The sequence below is a fragment of the Chlorocebus sabaeus genome, unplaced genomic scaffold (genome assembly GCF_047675955.1).
Source record: "Chlorocebus sabaeus isolate Y175 unplaced genomic scaffold, mChlSab1.0.hap1 unalloc_scaffold_114, whole genome shotgun sequence".
In the NCBI taxonomy this organism is placed as follows: Eukaryota; Metazoa; Chordata; class Mammalia; order Primates; family Cercopithecidae; genus Chlorocebus; species Chlorocebus sabaeus.
The window spans coordinates 570,995-587,280 of NW_027326902.1; the positions used below are offsets into that span (position 1 = coordinate 570,995).

The 16,286-nt window shown below is 46.3% G+C and overlaps 1 protein-coding gene across 1 annotated transcript in view; it reads left to right on the forward strand.

Annotated features, from left to right (window-relative positions):
- The first annotated feature begins 733 nt into the window (after nt 1-733).
- LOC103237663 (olfactory receptor 2V1) overlaps nt 734-16,286 on the forward strand; it is a 70,529-nt gene continuing 54,976 nt past the window's right edge. The window contains exon 1 of the mRNA XM_073013973.1: nt 734-1,200. Within this exon, the coding sequence (XP_072870074.1) occupies nt 871-1,200 (330 nt within the window). The 5' untranslated portion in view covers nt 734-870. The remainder of the gene's footprint in view (nt 1,201-16,286) is intronic.

The window sequence follows — 16,286 nt, forward strand, 5'->3', positions numbered from 1 at the left end:
GGAGTCGTTCGTGTTTAAAACCCTGACAAGCAGGGTGGGAAGGGCCCCAGAGGCAGCGTTCTCCCGCCGGAATGCCGGATAACAAGACCATCCCGAGAGACTGAGCAAAAGCCACAACCTTGCACACTGGCTACGCAACCTCACACCGAAAAAATACTGGAGGACTCCCGCCAGCAACGCCCGTCTGCCCTCCGGCGGGCGCCCTCGTCACCGGTCGTCGTGGCCGGGGAGTTACCGCAAACAGGGCCGCCGCCCTCTCATCCCCCCGCCACCCCGGATGCGCTCAGCGGCCGCGCACCCCGACGCCTGCCAGCAGCTCCCAGCGGCGGTCAGTCTTCGGGTTTGACAACTGCAACTTCCCGCGCCTCGAAGAGCGCAGCCACGCACCCGGAAGCCGCCTCGGGAGTCCCACGCCGCGGCGCCACGCCGCGCCAGAGCCGCCCGCGGGCTCCGAGGCCACCGGCGAGCGGGGAGGGTGCCCTGTGGGGCTGGGGCTCGGAGAGGACGCAGGTGCTCCCGACCCACGCAACGAGCATTCTCCTTCCTGGTCCCGACTCCCGCCAGCCGAGACACAGCGCCCCGCGTGATGACGTCGTGCGCCTGCCCCGCCCACTCCAGTAGTCGTCGACCCGGCCCACAGCCCGCCTCGCGCGATGACGTCACATCCACCCCGCCCACTCCCGGTGACGTGCCAGCCTCAGGCCCACCCCGCTCCCGCCCCGCGTGATGACGTCGCCGTCCCGGGAAGAGGCGGGCGTGCGGCGGAGCCGCGTCCCCTCAGAGGGGCGCTGGCGCGGGGCTGAGCCGCCTGGGATTAGCGCGAGCACCCAGCCCGCCTCGGCCGGGAGGGCAGCGCGGCACGGCGGGGCGATGAGCGGCGCCCGGGGCGAGGGCCCGGAGGCGGGCGCCGGCGGGGCTGGGGGCCGCGCGGCGCCTGAGAACCCCGGGGGCGTGCTGAGCTTGGAGCTGCCCGGGCTACTGGCGCAGCTGGCGCCGAGCTTCGCGCTGCTGCTGCCCGTGTACGCGCTGGGCTACCTGGGGCTCAGCTTCAGCTGGGTGCTGCTGGCGCTCGCCCTGCTCGCCTGGTGCCGCCGCAGCCGCGGCCTCAAGGCCCTGCGCCTGTGCCGCGCGCTGGCGCTGCTGGAGGACGAGGAGCGCGCCGTGCGCCTGGGGGTGCGCGCCTGCGACCTGCCCGCCTGGGTGAGTGCAGACCCCTGCCCGCCCCGACCCCTGGCCCCCGGTCCCGATCCCTCCTCGTCCAGGCAGGCGCTCCCCTTCCCGCGACCTGCCGCCTGGGCGAGTGCAGACCCCAGCCCCGCCCCGACTCCCGCCTTCGTAGTCCCCCACCCACCCCGGTCCAGGCAGGCGCTCCCCTCCCGCCTGGGCGACTGCAGACCCCAGCCCCGACCCCCGGCGCTGTTCCTGCGACCTGCCAGCCTAGGTGACTGCAGACACCGCCCCGCCCCGACCCCCAGCCCCGACTCCCAGCGTGTCCACGCAGGCGCTCCCCTGCCCGCGACCTGCCCACTCGGGCGAGTGCAGACCCCAGCCCCGCCCCAGCCTCCGGCCCACTCCCTGCCAACCTGTCCGCCTGGGGCCGCCGCCCTCCGCTCCCGCCCGAGTCCTGAGTGCTCCGTGCCTTCCCGCCCTCCGAGTCGGGCGTCCCCCGTCTCCGCTTCCCCGCCCGCCCAGGCTCCGGGTCCGGGGCGCGTCTGCCCTCGCTGTCCCGCGCGGCTTCCTGGAGACTCCTCCTCACAAAGCCCGCTGCCCTCCCCCGGCCTGCGGACCCCGAGCGCCAGCGGCAGGTACCGGGCGTGGCGCCCCCTCTTCGGCCGCGGCGCTGCAGGAACGCGCCCTTCCTTCTGGTGCCGCCCGCGGGGTCTCCTTAGGGGCCTGAGCGGCCGGTTCGGCTCTCAGAGCGCCCAGCGCGATTCTCGTGCTCCTTCCCGACGCCCTGCCGGCCTGGAAATGCTCCAGGTGGCTTCAGCTTTTCCTGCTCTCGGTTTAAAAAAAAATGTAATGACAGCTGGTGGGGGAGAAGTTAACTTTTTCTTCTACCCGGAGAGGACTCACTCATGTCTTGGTTGTTTCTGACGCATTTAAAGGGCAATGAGTATCTCCCGAAAGATGTGGAGATATTAGATAATTGAAAGATTGTTTCACTTTTTTGCAAGTATAATTGTGAGACTGAGCATTTTTATATGGGGTCGACCTGAATCCAGTGTGAATGTGTGTGTGTGGCACGAAGTTTTGGAAGAGTTGCAGCAATAGCAAGAGTCATAATGTTATTTCATTTTTAACTCTGGCAGTTCTTTACCTCATATATTTATGGACTATAGACACGAAGAGTTGGCTTCATATCTTTTTCTGGTCGTTCCCTAATTCTTTCTTAGCCATGACTTGGCGTCACAGTTTCACACTGCAAGAAAGAGGATTTTAATGATGCTTCCATTAGGCTTAATGTAAACTTTGGGGTGAAGGTGGCCAGCAGTGGGTTTCGGAAGGGTCATTTTCCCTTAGAGGAGAAAAGGTCCCTGTTTCCAGTGAGAAGTAAAGCATGACACAGATGGCAAACAAGAATTAGAAAGGAGGCGTGCCCAGGACAAGAAGATAGTAGATGCTACTTTGTGATGACAGATTGCAACTGAAGTAAGAATATAATGTAAGGGACTTGGGAATACACAGTTCTACCGATGCGTGGTGAGCATGAGGTACAGTCGTATTTGGAGAACCAAGGTAACTGGCATGGTACAGCTTTTTGCTAGCAGTGGGAAAAATCGAGGGTCGTGTAGAAAACGGGAAGTTAGAGGAACCGAGGTGGGAAGAACTTAAGAAGAGGTGCACTTTGGAAATGGAAAAGGACTTTAAAGTGACATTTTGTGTCTATATTACACTACGATGCATAATATTAAAAAGTAGCTAAAAATAGAGTCCATTACCATCCATTACCAAAACAGCAACGTAATCAATGCTGAAATTTGCAGGAAGTGATGATGCTGACTTTCATAGAACTTGGTTATTGGCCAATATCAAATTCGCTTGTTAAAAATCTTTGTGAAACACAGATTTTCTTTTCTTTTCTTTTTTTTTAAGATAGAGTCTCTCCCTGTCCCCCAGGCTGGAATTCAATGGCATGATCTTGGCTCACTGCAACCTCCGCTTCCAGGGTTCAAACGATTCTCCTGCCTCAGCCTCCCGAGTAGCTGGGATTACAGGCGCGCCACCACGCCCAGCTAATTTTTGTATTTTTAGTAGAAACAGGATTTCACCATGTTGGCCAGGCTGGTCTCGAACTCCTGACCTGGTGATCCGCCTGCCTTGGCCTCCCAGAGTGCTGGGATTACAGACGTGACCCACCGCACCTGGCCACACAGACTGTTTTCTTGTGATAAATAAACAGATGCAATTGCTGCCATATTGAAGAACTGAAATTCTTTTATTTTATTTTTATTTTTTGGAGACGGAGTCTTGCTCTGTCGCCAGGCTGGAGTGCAGTGGCACGATCTCAACTCACTGCAACCTCGGCGTCCCGGGTTCAAGCCATTCTCCTGCCTCAGACTCCCGAGTAGCTGGGATTACAGGCATGCACCACCACGCCCAGCTAATTTTTGTATTTTTAGTAGAGACGAGTTTGCACCATGTTGGCCAGGATGGTCTCGATCTCTTGACGTCGTGATCCGCCTGCCTCGGCCTCCTAAAGTGCTAGGATTACAGGCGTGAGCTACCGTGCCTAGCCTGAAATTCCTTTTTTTTAGGAAAAAAACAGAATACAGGCCGGGTGCAGTGGCTCAAGTCTGTAATTCCAGCACTTTGGGAGGCCGAGACGGGCGGATCACGAGGTCAGGAGATCGAGATCATCCTGGCGAACACGGTGAAACCCCGTCTCTACTAAAAAATACAAAAAACTAGCTGGGCGAGGTGGTGGGTGCCTGTAGTCCCAGCTACTCAGGAGGCTGAGGCAGGAGAATGGTGTGAACCTGGGAGGCGGAGCTTGCAGTGAGCTGAGATCCAGCGACTGCACTCCAGCCTGGGCGACAGCGAGACTCCGTCTCAAAAAAACATAAGAAAAAAACAGAATACAAATGTAATTTAGCCAAAGATTCTTTTTGAGTTTTTAATCTGTGTGACTTAAACTGATGAACCATGGTGTTCACCTCATGAAGAATTTATATTTTCTCCAGAATGTTTTCTTTTTCGTTTTTTTTTTTTTTTTTTTTTTCTCCAGAATGTTTTACTTGTGATTCCAAATTTGTACCTGAGCTCATAATCCCACACATACAGACTTCAATATGCCTAGGTTGCTTAAGACATTTCTTGAAGGATTCACATGAAACTTGACAGTGATTGTGTTCACAGTTTTAGAGAGATTTTAAAAATATCTTTTAAAGTATACTTATGTATCTATTTTACGATATTTATTAAAAGTATAATATACTTTGTTTTCATCATAAAACCAGCAGGTTACATGGTCTCGAAATGTGCCTGAAATTCTGCTGTGTGGCAGGGGTTTTGAGGGGGGAGGTCAAAGCACATAAATAATAGAAGAAACTACGAATAAGAAAAGTTAAGATTTCAATATTACCTGCACTTTGGGTTTGTTTTTGTTTTTATTTTTCTAGAGATGAGTTCTTACCATGTTGTCCAGGCTGTTCTCAAACTTTTGGCCTCAAGGGATCCTCCCACTTAGACTTCCTGAAGTGCTGGGATTACGGGTGTGAGCCACCATGCCTGGCCAATATTACTAGTACTTTGATTTTTACCATACATACATTGATTCTTGGGGTTTCTGAACTTTGGGCTGATATTTTGCCTTGAACAAGATATATTTGTATATCCCAAAGACTGTACTCGTTTTCATAGTATGTCGTTGACAACCATTAATTCATAGCAGAGTGGAAACATAGGAAAACATGAATTAATGAGATACTGATTTCCTCACTTCACTTTTGTATATATTCACCGGCAGCTTTTCTTCTTCTTACTGAGTAGAAACTGAAACTGGATATGGAAACGAGATAAAGAGTGTTAATACTTTGAGAAAAAATATATACTCTTCCTGATTTAGGCTATTAGGATGTGAAAAATGGCTTTCACTTAACTGTGATAATTCTGTAAGTTTGGTCCTACAGCTTTAAAATAAAGTGTTATTTTTCTTCACTTATTTTCCCATAAACAGTTATGTTCCAACTGTTTAGGGGAAAGACTTGGCAGGCTGGATGAATTGAGGACAGGGCTTTTTGTTGTTTAAATGTCTACCCAGTGTTAATGGGCCCTGGAAAATTAGACTACTCTGGGTGGAGAAGAGAAGATTTATTTATTTATTTATTATTTTATTTATTTATTTATTTATTTTTGAGATGGAGTCTCAATCTGTTGCCCAGGATGGAGGGCAGTGGCATGGTCTCGGCTCACCACAACCTCTCCTGCCTCAGCCTCCCAAGTAGCTGGGAGTACAGGTGCCCATCACCACGTCTGGCTAATTTTTGTGTTTTTAGTAAAGACAGGGTTTCACCATGTTGGTCAGGCTGGTCTCAAACTCTTGACCTCAGGTGATCCACCAGCCTCGGCCTCCCAAAGTGCTGAGATTACAGGTGTGAATCACCGCGTCCAGCCTTTTTTATTTTTTAAAGAGAGGAAGTTCTTGCTGTGTTACCCAGGCTGGTCTTGAACTCTTAGACTCAAGTAAACCACCTATGTGAGCCTCCCAAGTAGCTGGGATTACAGGTGCATGCCACCATGCTCAGGACTGTGAGGAAGATGCTTGAAGAGTTTTCATAGAGATGAATAAGGGCAATTTTTCATTGCTATTTTTATTTATTTGAAAATATTAGATCTTGATAGGATAAAGTCTGACTCTATCCTGCTTTTACTATTGCCACTAAATGCTGATTCTGTGGCTGCCATGGATAATACTGTCATGGATAATACTACTCAACTGTTCTGACAGTCGGTCTTTTATCACCTCATACTTGGATTATTGAGAATTAAAGCATATTAGCTTTCTTGGTTATGTTGTTCTGTACTTTCGTATACGAGCTTTCTCTGGGGAGAGCTTTCTTCCCATTGCCCTTCTGGGAAGTTCAGGAAAATTTAACTCTAGCCAAAATATGGTATGTGTAGTCTGCGAACCAGATGAACAAAAGAAAATAATGCACTGTGGTCTTATGTAAAGAAAGGGCAAATATTTATATTTTTATTCTTTGTGTTAATCTTCACTTAATACTTTAATAAAATGTTGTGAAGACTTGTAACTGAAAATAGTTGGCATAGCTAATTCAGGAGCCACAACTTCGCTATTTTAAACAAGTGCTGCTTTAGTACCTGAATCCAAGCGATCATGTGGTTGAAGAAGTGTTGAGTCCTCGTCGTGCTGCAGATAGGATGGGGGTGCTGCCTGGGGTTTCTTGTTTACACCCACACTGCGGCTGCGACACAGAAGGGAAAGGATGTGACCGTTGTGTTGCTTCAGTTCTGTGGTCTGAGAGCCTCATTCAGTTAGAACATTAATGCCCCAAGATGGCTAAAATTAAAGCAGTAAATATCTGGCTTTTAGTTTAAGCTAAAAAATAGATTTAAATTTAGGATATATGCATCCATCAGCCTGTATGTTGTGGATTTAGTAAAACTTCTATTAAGATTAGTATTATCATTCTACATTTAAGGATGGGAGGATATGGAGCTAGGACTGACATATAAATACTTTATATGAATATATACACTTATAATATATTTTATAAGTATGTATTCATACATGTAAATTTCCGTCCTGTGAAGATCAGCTGTGGAACAGTGTTATTGTTAGACCTGGTGAACCTGCGATCTTTCTTGTGGGCTTTCGTGATTTCCTCATTGGTCACAGCCTTTAACCTTGAAGTAGGCGTGGTGAATATACTAAAAACCATCAAATTGTATACTTTAAATGAGTGAATTGACTAGTATGTTAATTATATCTCAATAGCACTGTTAAAAAAATATAGACATCAGGGGTTGGGCGCGGTGGCTCACGCCTGTAATCCCAGCACTTTGGGAGGCCGAGGCCGGTGGATCACGAGGTCAGGAGATGGAGACCATCCTGGCTAACACGGTGAAACCCCGTCTCTACTAAAAATACAAAAAACTAGCCGGGCATGGTGGCGGGTACCTGTAATCCCAGCTACTCGGGAGGCTGAGGCAGGAGAATGGCGGGAACCTGGGAAGCGGAGCTTGCAGTGAGCTGAGATTGCACCACTGCACTCCAGCCTGGGTGACAGAGAGACACTCCATCTCTTTAAAAAAAAAAAAAAAATCCCGTGTCTATTTTTATTTTATTTTTTTGAGATGGAGTCTCGCTCTGTTGCCCAGGCTGGAGTACAGTAAATGTTTTTAACTAGGTAAATGTTTTTAACTTAAACCTAATACTACTTTATTTACTTTTTGAGCTGGGGTCTCACTGTGTTACCCAGGCTGGCCTCGAACTCCTAGGCTTGAGGGATCCTCCTGCCTCAGCCTCCTGAGTAGCTGGGACTACAGGTGTGAACCATTGTACCCAGTTCTAATATTACTTTATTTTTATTTATTTTTAAATTTTATAAACTTATTTGAACATTTTTTAATACTTGTAGTAGAGCCAAGGTCTTGCTTTGTTGTCCAGGCTGGTCTCAAACTCCTGGGCTCAAGTGATCCTCCCATCTCAGCACTTCCGAAGTGCTCTGATTACAGGTGTGAGCCACCACATCTGGCCTATAATAGTCCTTTAAACACTGATACTATACTATATTGGCTTAAACAAATATTAATTTTAATTGCATAACAATAGAAATCATGTTTCAAAAATATGAAAAACTTAAATCTGTGTTTCTGTGAGTTATGCCAAACTCTTAACTGTGATTCAAGGTATCAGTATATATTCACCACCTATGTTTGAGTAGTTTAGCTTATGGATTGGTTTGTTTTATACTAGGTATATTCTATCAGAACATAATTTTATCATGTATTATATAATACGTTGTGGTCTTTTGTGGTCTCTTGCATTTTGTTGTGGTTTGGCAAGTCATTATCTTTTTTAGTTTTCATGACAATTCTGTCTCGGAGGAATTTTATTTCTTCATTTAGAGATGTAAGGACCCACTGTATGCAGAGTGTTATGCCAACAAAAGTGTAAGAAGTCATCCTGTCTTCATATTTAGACTCTTCTCAGAGTAGTTAGAATAGCACCTGGGAGGCGGCTGTGATGATGGTGCCCCGTCACGGTGGTTCAGAAGAAAGGAACAGGGAGGGCTTGATGGTAAGTAAGGGGGTGTGTTATAAACTTACGGACATGTTAGGGAAGAGATTTTATTCTTATTGAAGGGTATGGGGCCTTCTGTTCAGTGGCAACGGTACGAGCGTGTGGAGGACAGTTGCAAAGGTGGATTTCTGGGCCGTCTTATCTGGAGGGAACTCCACAGAAGTTCTGATAGGGTTGTAACTCCTCCACCTGGTAGAAGGCTGCGCTCAGCTTGGGACTTACTCTGGGCCCAGCAGTGAGGAATGGAAGTGGTCCCACTAGACCCCAGCCCAGGTCCCCACGGGTGAGGAGTACAAGTGCTCCTTCTGGATGCCTGGCCCAGGCCTTCAGGGCAGTTCTGATTTACAGGGTGCAGGGATGTGGGCGTGATTACTGTCGTACTTTTCAGACAGTTTGGACATGATGGGGTGAAAGTAGTGATGTCTTCAGATCTAAGCTTGTGAAATCAGAAAAGGAAAGCTACTGTGCAATGCAGTATACTTCTATTCTTGCTGTAGCTACCAGAAAACTCACAGCCAAAATGATTGCTGGATTGTTGGGCCCTGTACTGCTGTAACAGCTGGGAGTACCTGTCGCACTTTTCTTCAAACAGACGATCTTCTTTTACTCTCAATGATCTTATTGTGTCTTGAACACTGAGTCACCTTCTGTTGTTTTGGAATTGGGTGGGGCATAGTTCTTACACAGATGGTGAATATGCTGGTAGTTGTCTTTTGCATGGGATCATTTTTCCATGAAGCATCTTTTATTTACAGAGGTTTTTCCAGAGTCTTTCTCCCTGTCACTGATTTTTTTCTTCATTTATTTTTCTTAACTGTTTTTAAAGTTCTGTAATGTTTGTTAAAGCAAACTATTTATTTTTGTGAATTTTTTCCTGGATCATATTTTAAGAAACTAATCCAATTTATATGTAAGGATTAAAAATGAGTCTTGATGAATTTATGGACATTTATTAGGCATTTGCTATGTTCTAGGTACTATGCTAGGTGCTAGTGACACAAAATATATGTGAGACAAGGCCTTAAACTCAGAAATTTACTAGCTTGCAATAACACAACAAATCTGTTTAATCCTAGCATTAGTCATAGTATGAATTGGTGGGTTTTTTTCAATTCTTTTTATTTATTTATTTTTGACACAAGGTCTTGCTCTGTTGCCCAGACTGGAGTGCAGTGGCACAGTCATGGCTCACTGCAGCCTCAACCTATTGGCTCAGTCACCCCTCCCACCTCAGCCTCCCAGTAGCTTGGACTACAGGCATGTGCCACTAATCTCGCTAATTTTTAAAATTTTTTTGTAGGCAGGGGCGGTCTCCCCATGGTACCCAGGCTGGTCTTGAACTCCTGGGCTCAAGCGATCGTCCCGGTCTACTTCCCAAAGACATGGGAGGTAATACAGGCGTGAGTCACTGCACCTGGCTGTTGTTATTTTTTTAACTGATAAAAGTATTATTTTTATTGTGTTCAACATGTTTTGAAACATGTATGCATTGTAGAATGTGCTAAATCGAGCTAATTAACAAATGCATTATGTCATGGGCTTACCGTTCTTTTGTGGTGGAACACTAGAAAATCTATTCTTAGTGATTTTTTCAAGAATATATTACATTGTTGCTAACTATAGTTAGTGTTTTTTTTTTTTGTTTTTTTTTTTTTGAGACGGAGTCTCGCTCTGTCACCCAGGCTGGAGTGCAGTGGCCGGATCTCAGCTCACTGCAAGCTCCGCCTCCCAGGTTTACGCCATTCACCTGCCTCAGCCTCCCAAGTAGCTGGGACTACAGGCGCCCGCCACCTCACCCGGCTAGGGTTTTTTTGTATTTTTAGTAGAGATGGGGTTTCACCGTGTTAGCCAGGATGGTCTCGATCTCCTGACCTCGTGATCCGCCCGTCTTGGCCTCCCAAAGTGCTGGGATTACAGGCTTGAGCCACCGCGCCCGGCTAGTTAGTGTTGTACAATAGGTGTCTTGAACTTATTCCTTATAACTGAAATGTTTTATCCATTGCCTTACATCTCTCTAGACTCTCCCTCATTCTTCTAGTAAAAGTAATACATGTTCATTTTTTTTAAAATCCAGGAAAAAATATATGAAAAAGATCATTCATAATACCAAACCATCCATAATGGTAGTTGGTAGAAAAGTATAAATTGAATAGGGTTTAATGGATTGTGGCCGTGACTGGATGAAAGTATCAATACGAAGTTAGAAGCGCATCCCACGTGCACTTGTGTATCCACTTGTGTATGGTGGCAGCAGTGTCCTTTTGGATAACAGCTTTAGTTTTGTGCCTGGTGATTGCGTACTGGCATTAGTGATAACCACACCAACGGCAGATGTGGAAATACTAATATGATGGTTTTCATTATGCTTTCTTTATTACTTGTAAAATTGTCATTGAAACTGAATTTGATTCTTTTTTTAAATTTATTCAGTTACACAGTGAAGTCCCCCTTTATCTTTCTATATTTAATGAACATGCAGTTGTGTTTTTCTTCATTTCTTATGGCTGGACAGGTTTCAAAAACATATTTTTTCTGATTTAAAGAAGAAAGTATACTCATTGAAGAAGCAGCTTTGGAGAAGAATAAAGAAGAAAAAAGTTACCTACAATTCTACTAACTGGTGATAACAGTTAGCAACATTTTGTGGATTTTGTTAATCTTTTAATGATATGTTTGGATATATATGTGTGTGTACAGTATCCTCCTTTCTTAAGTGCTATATTATGGACATTATGTTATTCTTCAGAAATATGACTTTGACTATTGCAATATCATCTGTCTTGTGGAACTACCAGACTTTATTTAAATGATGTCTGATAGACATTTGAAAAACTAGATTGTGAGATATGATATAATGAGAAGCGATAAAAATAGAATTTGAGATATTTAATTTCCTGCTCTTTTTAAGTTACGAAAACGTATTTACTTGAGTTATTTATTAGATCTGTGTCTAGGATATATGAATTATTTTTGAACTCATTAGACTGACATGATAATTGTATAAGCAAAAGTCTGGCCATGGAAGGCAGTGTTTGTTTTTGCATGGTATGATGTTAAAAGACAGAAGATTTATTCCTGTCTCTTTTTATCTGAATAACCTTTGGAAGAAAGCATTCCCTCCATAATGAGTCACAACTTCGGATTGCTTTTCTTCCCCTGTGCTGTGTTGGTATATTAAAGTTTGCTAACAGTTACAAGTATTTTTAACTGCAGTGGTTTCGTGTAGCACAATTGAGTGATGGCTACTTTGAGGTTCCCGTGATGACTTGCTGAACTGGTGTGTCCTTGCCTGGACGTGACCTGTCATGTGGCCAGTGCCCGTGTGAGTGGGCTGCCCTTCATCCCTGTAGGGTGTGCTGAGGTGTGGCCACTGGCCTCTGGTTAGCTTTGAGACTCCCACCATCTCGCAGAGCCCACGGCTCAGGCTCTGGCTCTGGTGGGTGTGGGTTGCGCCCTGAGACCCACCCCTTCCTAACTCTCTGCCCTTGGGTGAGTCAGGCACAACTCTTAGAACCTTGTTTCCTCTTCGGTTTGATGGGGGTTGAGCCTGACTCTGTGCTGCGGCTGTGAGGTTGGAATGGGGAGAGGCCAGTGAGCACACTGGACATGGGCGGGCAGCGAGGCATGTCCTCGGGTCAGCCATCTGAGTCACAGGCCCGGAGATGCACAGCTGTGATCAGTGCTCCACTTGCAGGCAAGTCCTGGTGTGGCCTTTGCCACCTCCCTCCCCCACTGCTGCTGAAATGGAACAGATGAGCCCCGGGGTTTTTCTTTGTTTCAGTTCCACTGTGGTTTGTTTACACTGTTGATAAGAATTTATCTACCATGATGCTTTGTTATTATTAACACTTGCAAGTGTGTATGCCTTAAAATTTCACTTTCTCTCTCTTCCTCTCTGTATATCCCTAAAATAATATCCAAGGAGCCTACGTTGTCACTCCTCTTCCTTGTCTTGATTTGCTGTGTATCTTCTTACTTAAAACAAATATTGTTCCAAGGACATGGCTGATCTTTCTTGACTCCACTTCCAGGAGTCACCCTGATGCCATAGATAATGATCGTTAATTTTACATTTTGTGCATATAACATTTAATTATTCAAATATTCATTAACTTCCTTGTGTGAGTAAGTGCTGGTTAGTGTATTCTATGTGGACTTGTTTCCTTCTGTTTATGTCTGAGGAATTGACACGTTTTAAGTTTCCCAGAGTAAGGTGGCTCTGTAGAAAATACATCCAGTGATGTGGGAGGAGAACATTATTTAACTTGCTTCATGCCATAAATATTGTACTGGAACACATATTATATGCTAGTTTTTGGTTATGCTGCTCACGTTTCGAGAACCAGTATCAAATTGCTAAAAATTATTAATCTGAATGATACTTTCACCTTCCATTTTCTTATGAGACTTTGTTGCATATTTGTTAAAGCATTTAGTTTAATCTGTAAACCAAAAGTATTTGAGACAAGTCTCAATTAATTTAGTATTTTATTTGCCAGGGTTAAAGGATGCTGGTGACATAGTCTCAAGACTTGTGCCCAAGGCGGTTGACCTGTAAATTTTAGGGATACGTAAGACATCAGTCAATGCATGTAAGCTGCACATTTGTTCAGAAAGGTGGGACAGCGGGAAGAGGGTACGTTGGTTCAGAAAGGTGGGACAGCTGGAAGGGGGTATGTTGGTTCAGAAAGGTGGGACAGCTGGAAGAGGGTACGTTGGTTCAGAAAGATGGTACAGCTGGAAGCGGGTATATTGGTTCAGAAAGGTGGTACAGCTGGAAGGGGGTACGTTGGTTCAGAAAGGTGGGACAGCTGGAAGCGGGTACGTTGGTTCAGAAAGGTGGGACAGCTGGAAGAGGGTACGTTGGTTCAGAAAGATGGTACAGCTGGAAGCGGGTATATTGGTTCAGAAAGGTGGTACAGCTGGAAGGGGGTACGTTGGTTCAGAAAGGTGGGACAGCTGGAAGGGGGTACGTTGGTTCAGAAAGGTGGGACAGCTGGAAGCGGGTATATTGGTTCAGAAAGGTGGGACACCTGGAAGCGGGTTAGTGTGGGGCACGCTCCAGATCATAGCTGGACTCAGAGTTTTTTCTGATTGGCAGTTGGTTAAGTTACTATCTAGAGACCTGGAATCAATAGAAAACAATGTCTGGATTACCTTGTGGAGACCAAGGTTTTATCGTACAGATGAAGCCTCCAGGTAGCAGGCTTCAGAGAGAATAGATGGTAAATGTTTCCTGTCAGACTTAAAGAGTCTGTCAGTCTTAAGGTCCGTGTTGGTGGTAATGAGGTGTGTCCGAGGCCCCACCCCCCATCATGGCCTGACGTGGTTTTACAGGTTAACTTTGGAAAGCTCCTGGCAGAGAGGAGGAGCTGTTCAGATAGTTGGGAACTTAGAATTTTGTTTTTGGTTTATACTTTGTACCCAGTTTGTAAAATGTTATATAAAGCTGGTGTTGATATTCATACACAATTAGAAGTGAATTGCCTACTGAGATCATTAATTTATTTCATTTGTGCTACAAATCTTTAAATGGCTAGTAAGTGCATACCTAAAATTTGTTAACACCGTCTACGTTAATGTCTGCGTGCTGGAATTTTGAAACCAAAACCCCAAATTTAATCCAATACAAAGTAACAATGCTCTTCCTACTTATTTTTTCCACACATATAAAGATCTTGGAATTTATCCAGTAACTAGTAGAAAGAATTGATTTTACTTATTCACGAATAGTGCCATGTGTGAAGCAAAGTTTTAGAAGAAATGCTCCGTGGATGTCAGTGTCATTGCTGGAGCAGTCGGGAAAGGACGACATGGCTGATGCATTAGGGCCCGTGGCAAAGTGCCATCGACTTTTGGCTTCAAACAACACACTTACCTTTTAACGATTCTGGAGGCCAGCAGTCGGAAATCAGTTCCTCTGGGCTAAAACTAAGGGGTGGGCAGGGTGTGCAGGCTGGAGGCTCCTGGGGAGAAGCTTTTCCTGCTTTTCTCGCTTGGCAGCCGCATTCCATGTCCATGGCTGCAGGCTCTTCTCCCTTCAGAGCCAGCAGCTGCTTCCGTCCTCATGGGGCCATTCTGCTTTCTGTTTTGTCAAACCTCTGTTCCTCCCTCTTTTCTTTCTTTTCCTTAGACAAGGGTTGAGGCTGCAGTGAGCCGTTTGCACCCAGGCTGGAGTGCAGTTGTGTGATCATAGCTCACTGCAGTCTCGACCTCCTGGACTCAAGCAACCCTTCCACTTCAGCCTCTCGAGTATCTGGGACTACAGGCCTGTACCACCACACCGAGCGAATTCGCTAATTTTAAAAATTTTTTGTAGAGACGGAATCTCACTGTGTTGCCCAGGCTGGACTTCCTCCCTTTTTAAGGATCCTGGAGATGGCATTTAGGGTGTCTATGGATAATCCTCCTCCCCGGAAGATCCTTCATCACATCTGCAACGTTCTTTTTACCATGTAAAGTGACACTCACAAATTCCAGAGATTAGGACGTGACCACCTTTTGAGGGCTGTTACTCAGCTTCCCACACTACCCTGTATCTTGGAGTATTCAGGAGCCAGGAAGGCTGTTCCAGCACTTTCCCTGTGCCTTGACATCTCAGAAATCAGGTTTATTTTACAAGGGTGTGTTATTGTTAACGGACGGTGCTCTCAGTGGCACATAGTGCAGCTTATAATTGATCACATCTTGGATTCAATACTGAGGTCTTTTTCCATTTCTGGCTGTAGCCCTGGTGTCTGAGGTAGGGTGTGTTCTTTCAGAGCTGGGATGAGGAGGAGCTGTGCAGTGGGAAGAAGGGTTAGGAACTGTGGGAACTGAGATGACCACAGGAAGCAGCACTGTAGGTTACACAACTGGAAGAGTTGGGCTTGATCCCTAGACACAGGGCAGCATCCAGATACCACTAGAGGGATGTGTCCAGTTTTAAAACGGGGGTTTAGCAAGATACATTCGGCAGGGATATCCAGAGGGACTGGGGACACAGATCTAAGCATGAGGGGAGGGAGCACCTGAATGTCAGGGGAATAGCTTTGGGGAGGAAGGTGGATAGATGAGTGAGCTGGGAATGTAAACAACAACCCCAGGGTGCAGAAATGATGCTGGAACAATAGGAGCAGTAGTTTGAGGCTGGGGCTGGGGTGGGAGATTACTTCAGTCCTTAACGTTGGTTTAAGAAACCCAAGGAAGTTCCAAGAGGACTCAGCCCAACAGCAGCCGGCGCCTCGCTGGAGAGACAGGTGACAGGCCAGCGAGAGGAGGAAGACTGTGTGGATAGCTTCACAAGGGCTGCCTCTCTGCAATCGGAGGAGTGTAACAGAAATCACATGAGAAAACAAACGGTGACTGTGCCTAGCACTCATTGCAGGCTGTGTTCTAACTCTTGACATGGAAGTCATTGAAACCTCACAGCTCACCTGCCACCTTTGTTTTAAAGTTAAGGAAACAAGTTCTGCTAATGTCAGAGGTGAGCACAGGCAGCCCTTGACCTGTGAGGTCTGTGCACTGCCGTGCGTTCTATGCTCGCTCCTCTCTCTTGATGGCAGTAGAGGAGGCCCTGGGGATTTTGGCCCCATCTAATCTAGTCATTTTTACAACCCCAAGAGAAGTATATGTCATTTCTGCTTTTCAGAGGAGGGGCTAAGGTCTGAGAGACTCTGCAGTCACCCCAGTAGAAGTCAGGTGTCCCCTCCTGGCCATACTCAGTGCCCTGAGAGCTGGGCCCAGCTCATAAAACCTGTGCTTGCGGAAGGCACCAGAGATGCCAGGGTGGTGGCGGGTTACTGTTCCCAGAAAAGCAAAACCAACGCAAGTGAATGACCCACTACCTTGTTAGCCGGTGGGAGCTTCTCTGGGTTTTAAGTTTATGTACTATTAGCATTCTTAAGTACGTTAGGAGGTGACAGCCAGACCGGGGTATATTTTTAAATGTTTTACATATATGAGAGTAATCGGGACAAGTAATGTATGTTTTTAAATGTTTTAGATCTGTGAGAGTAATCGGGACGAGGAACATATATTT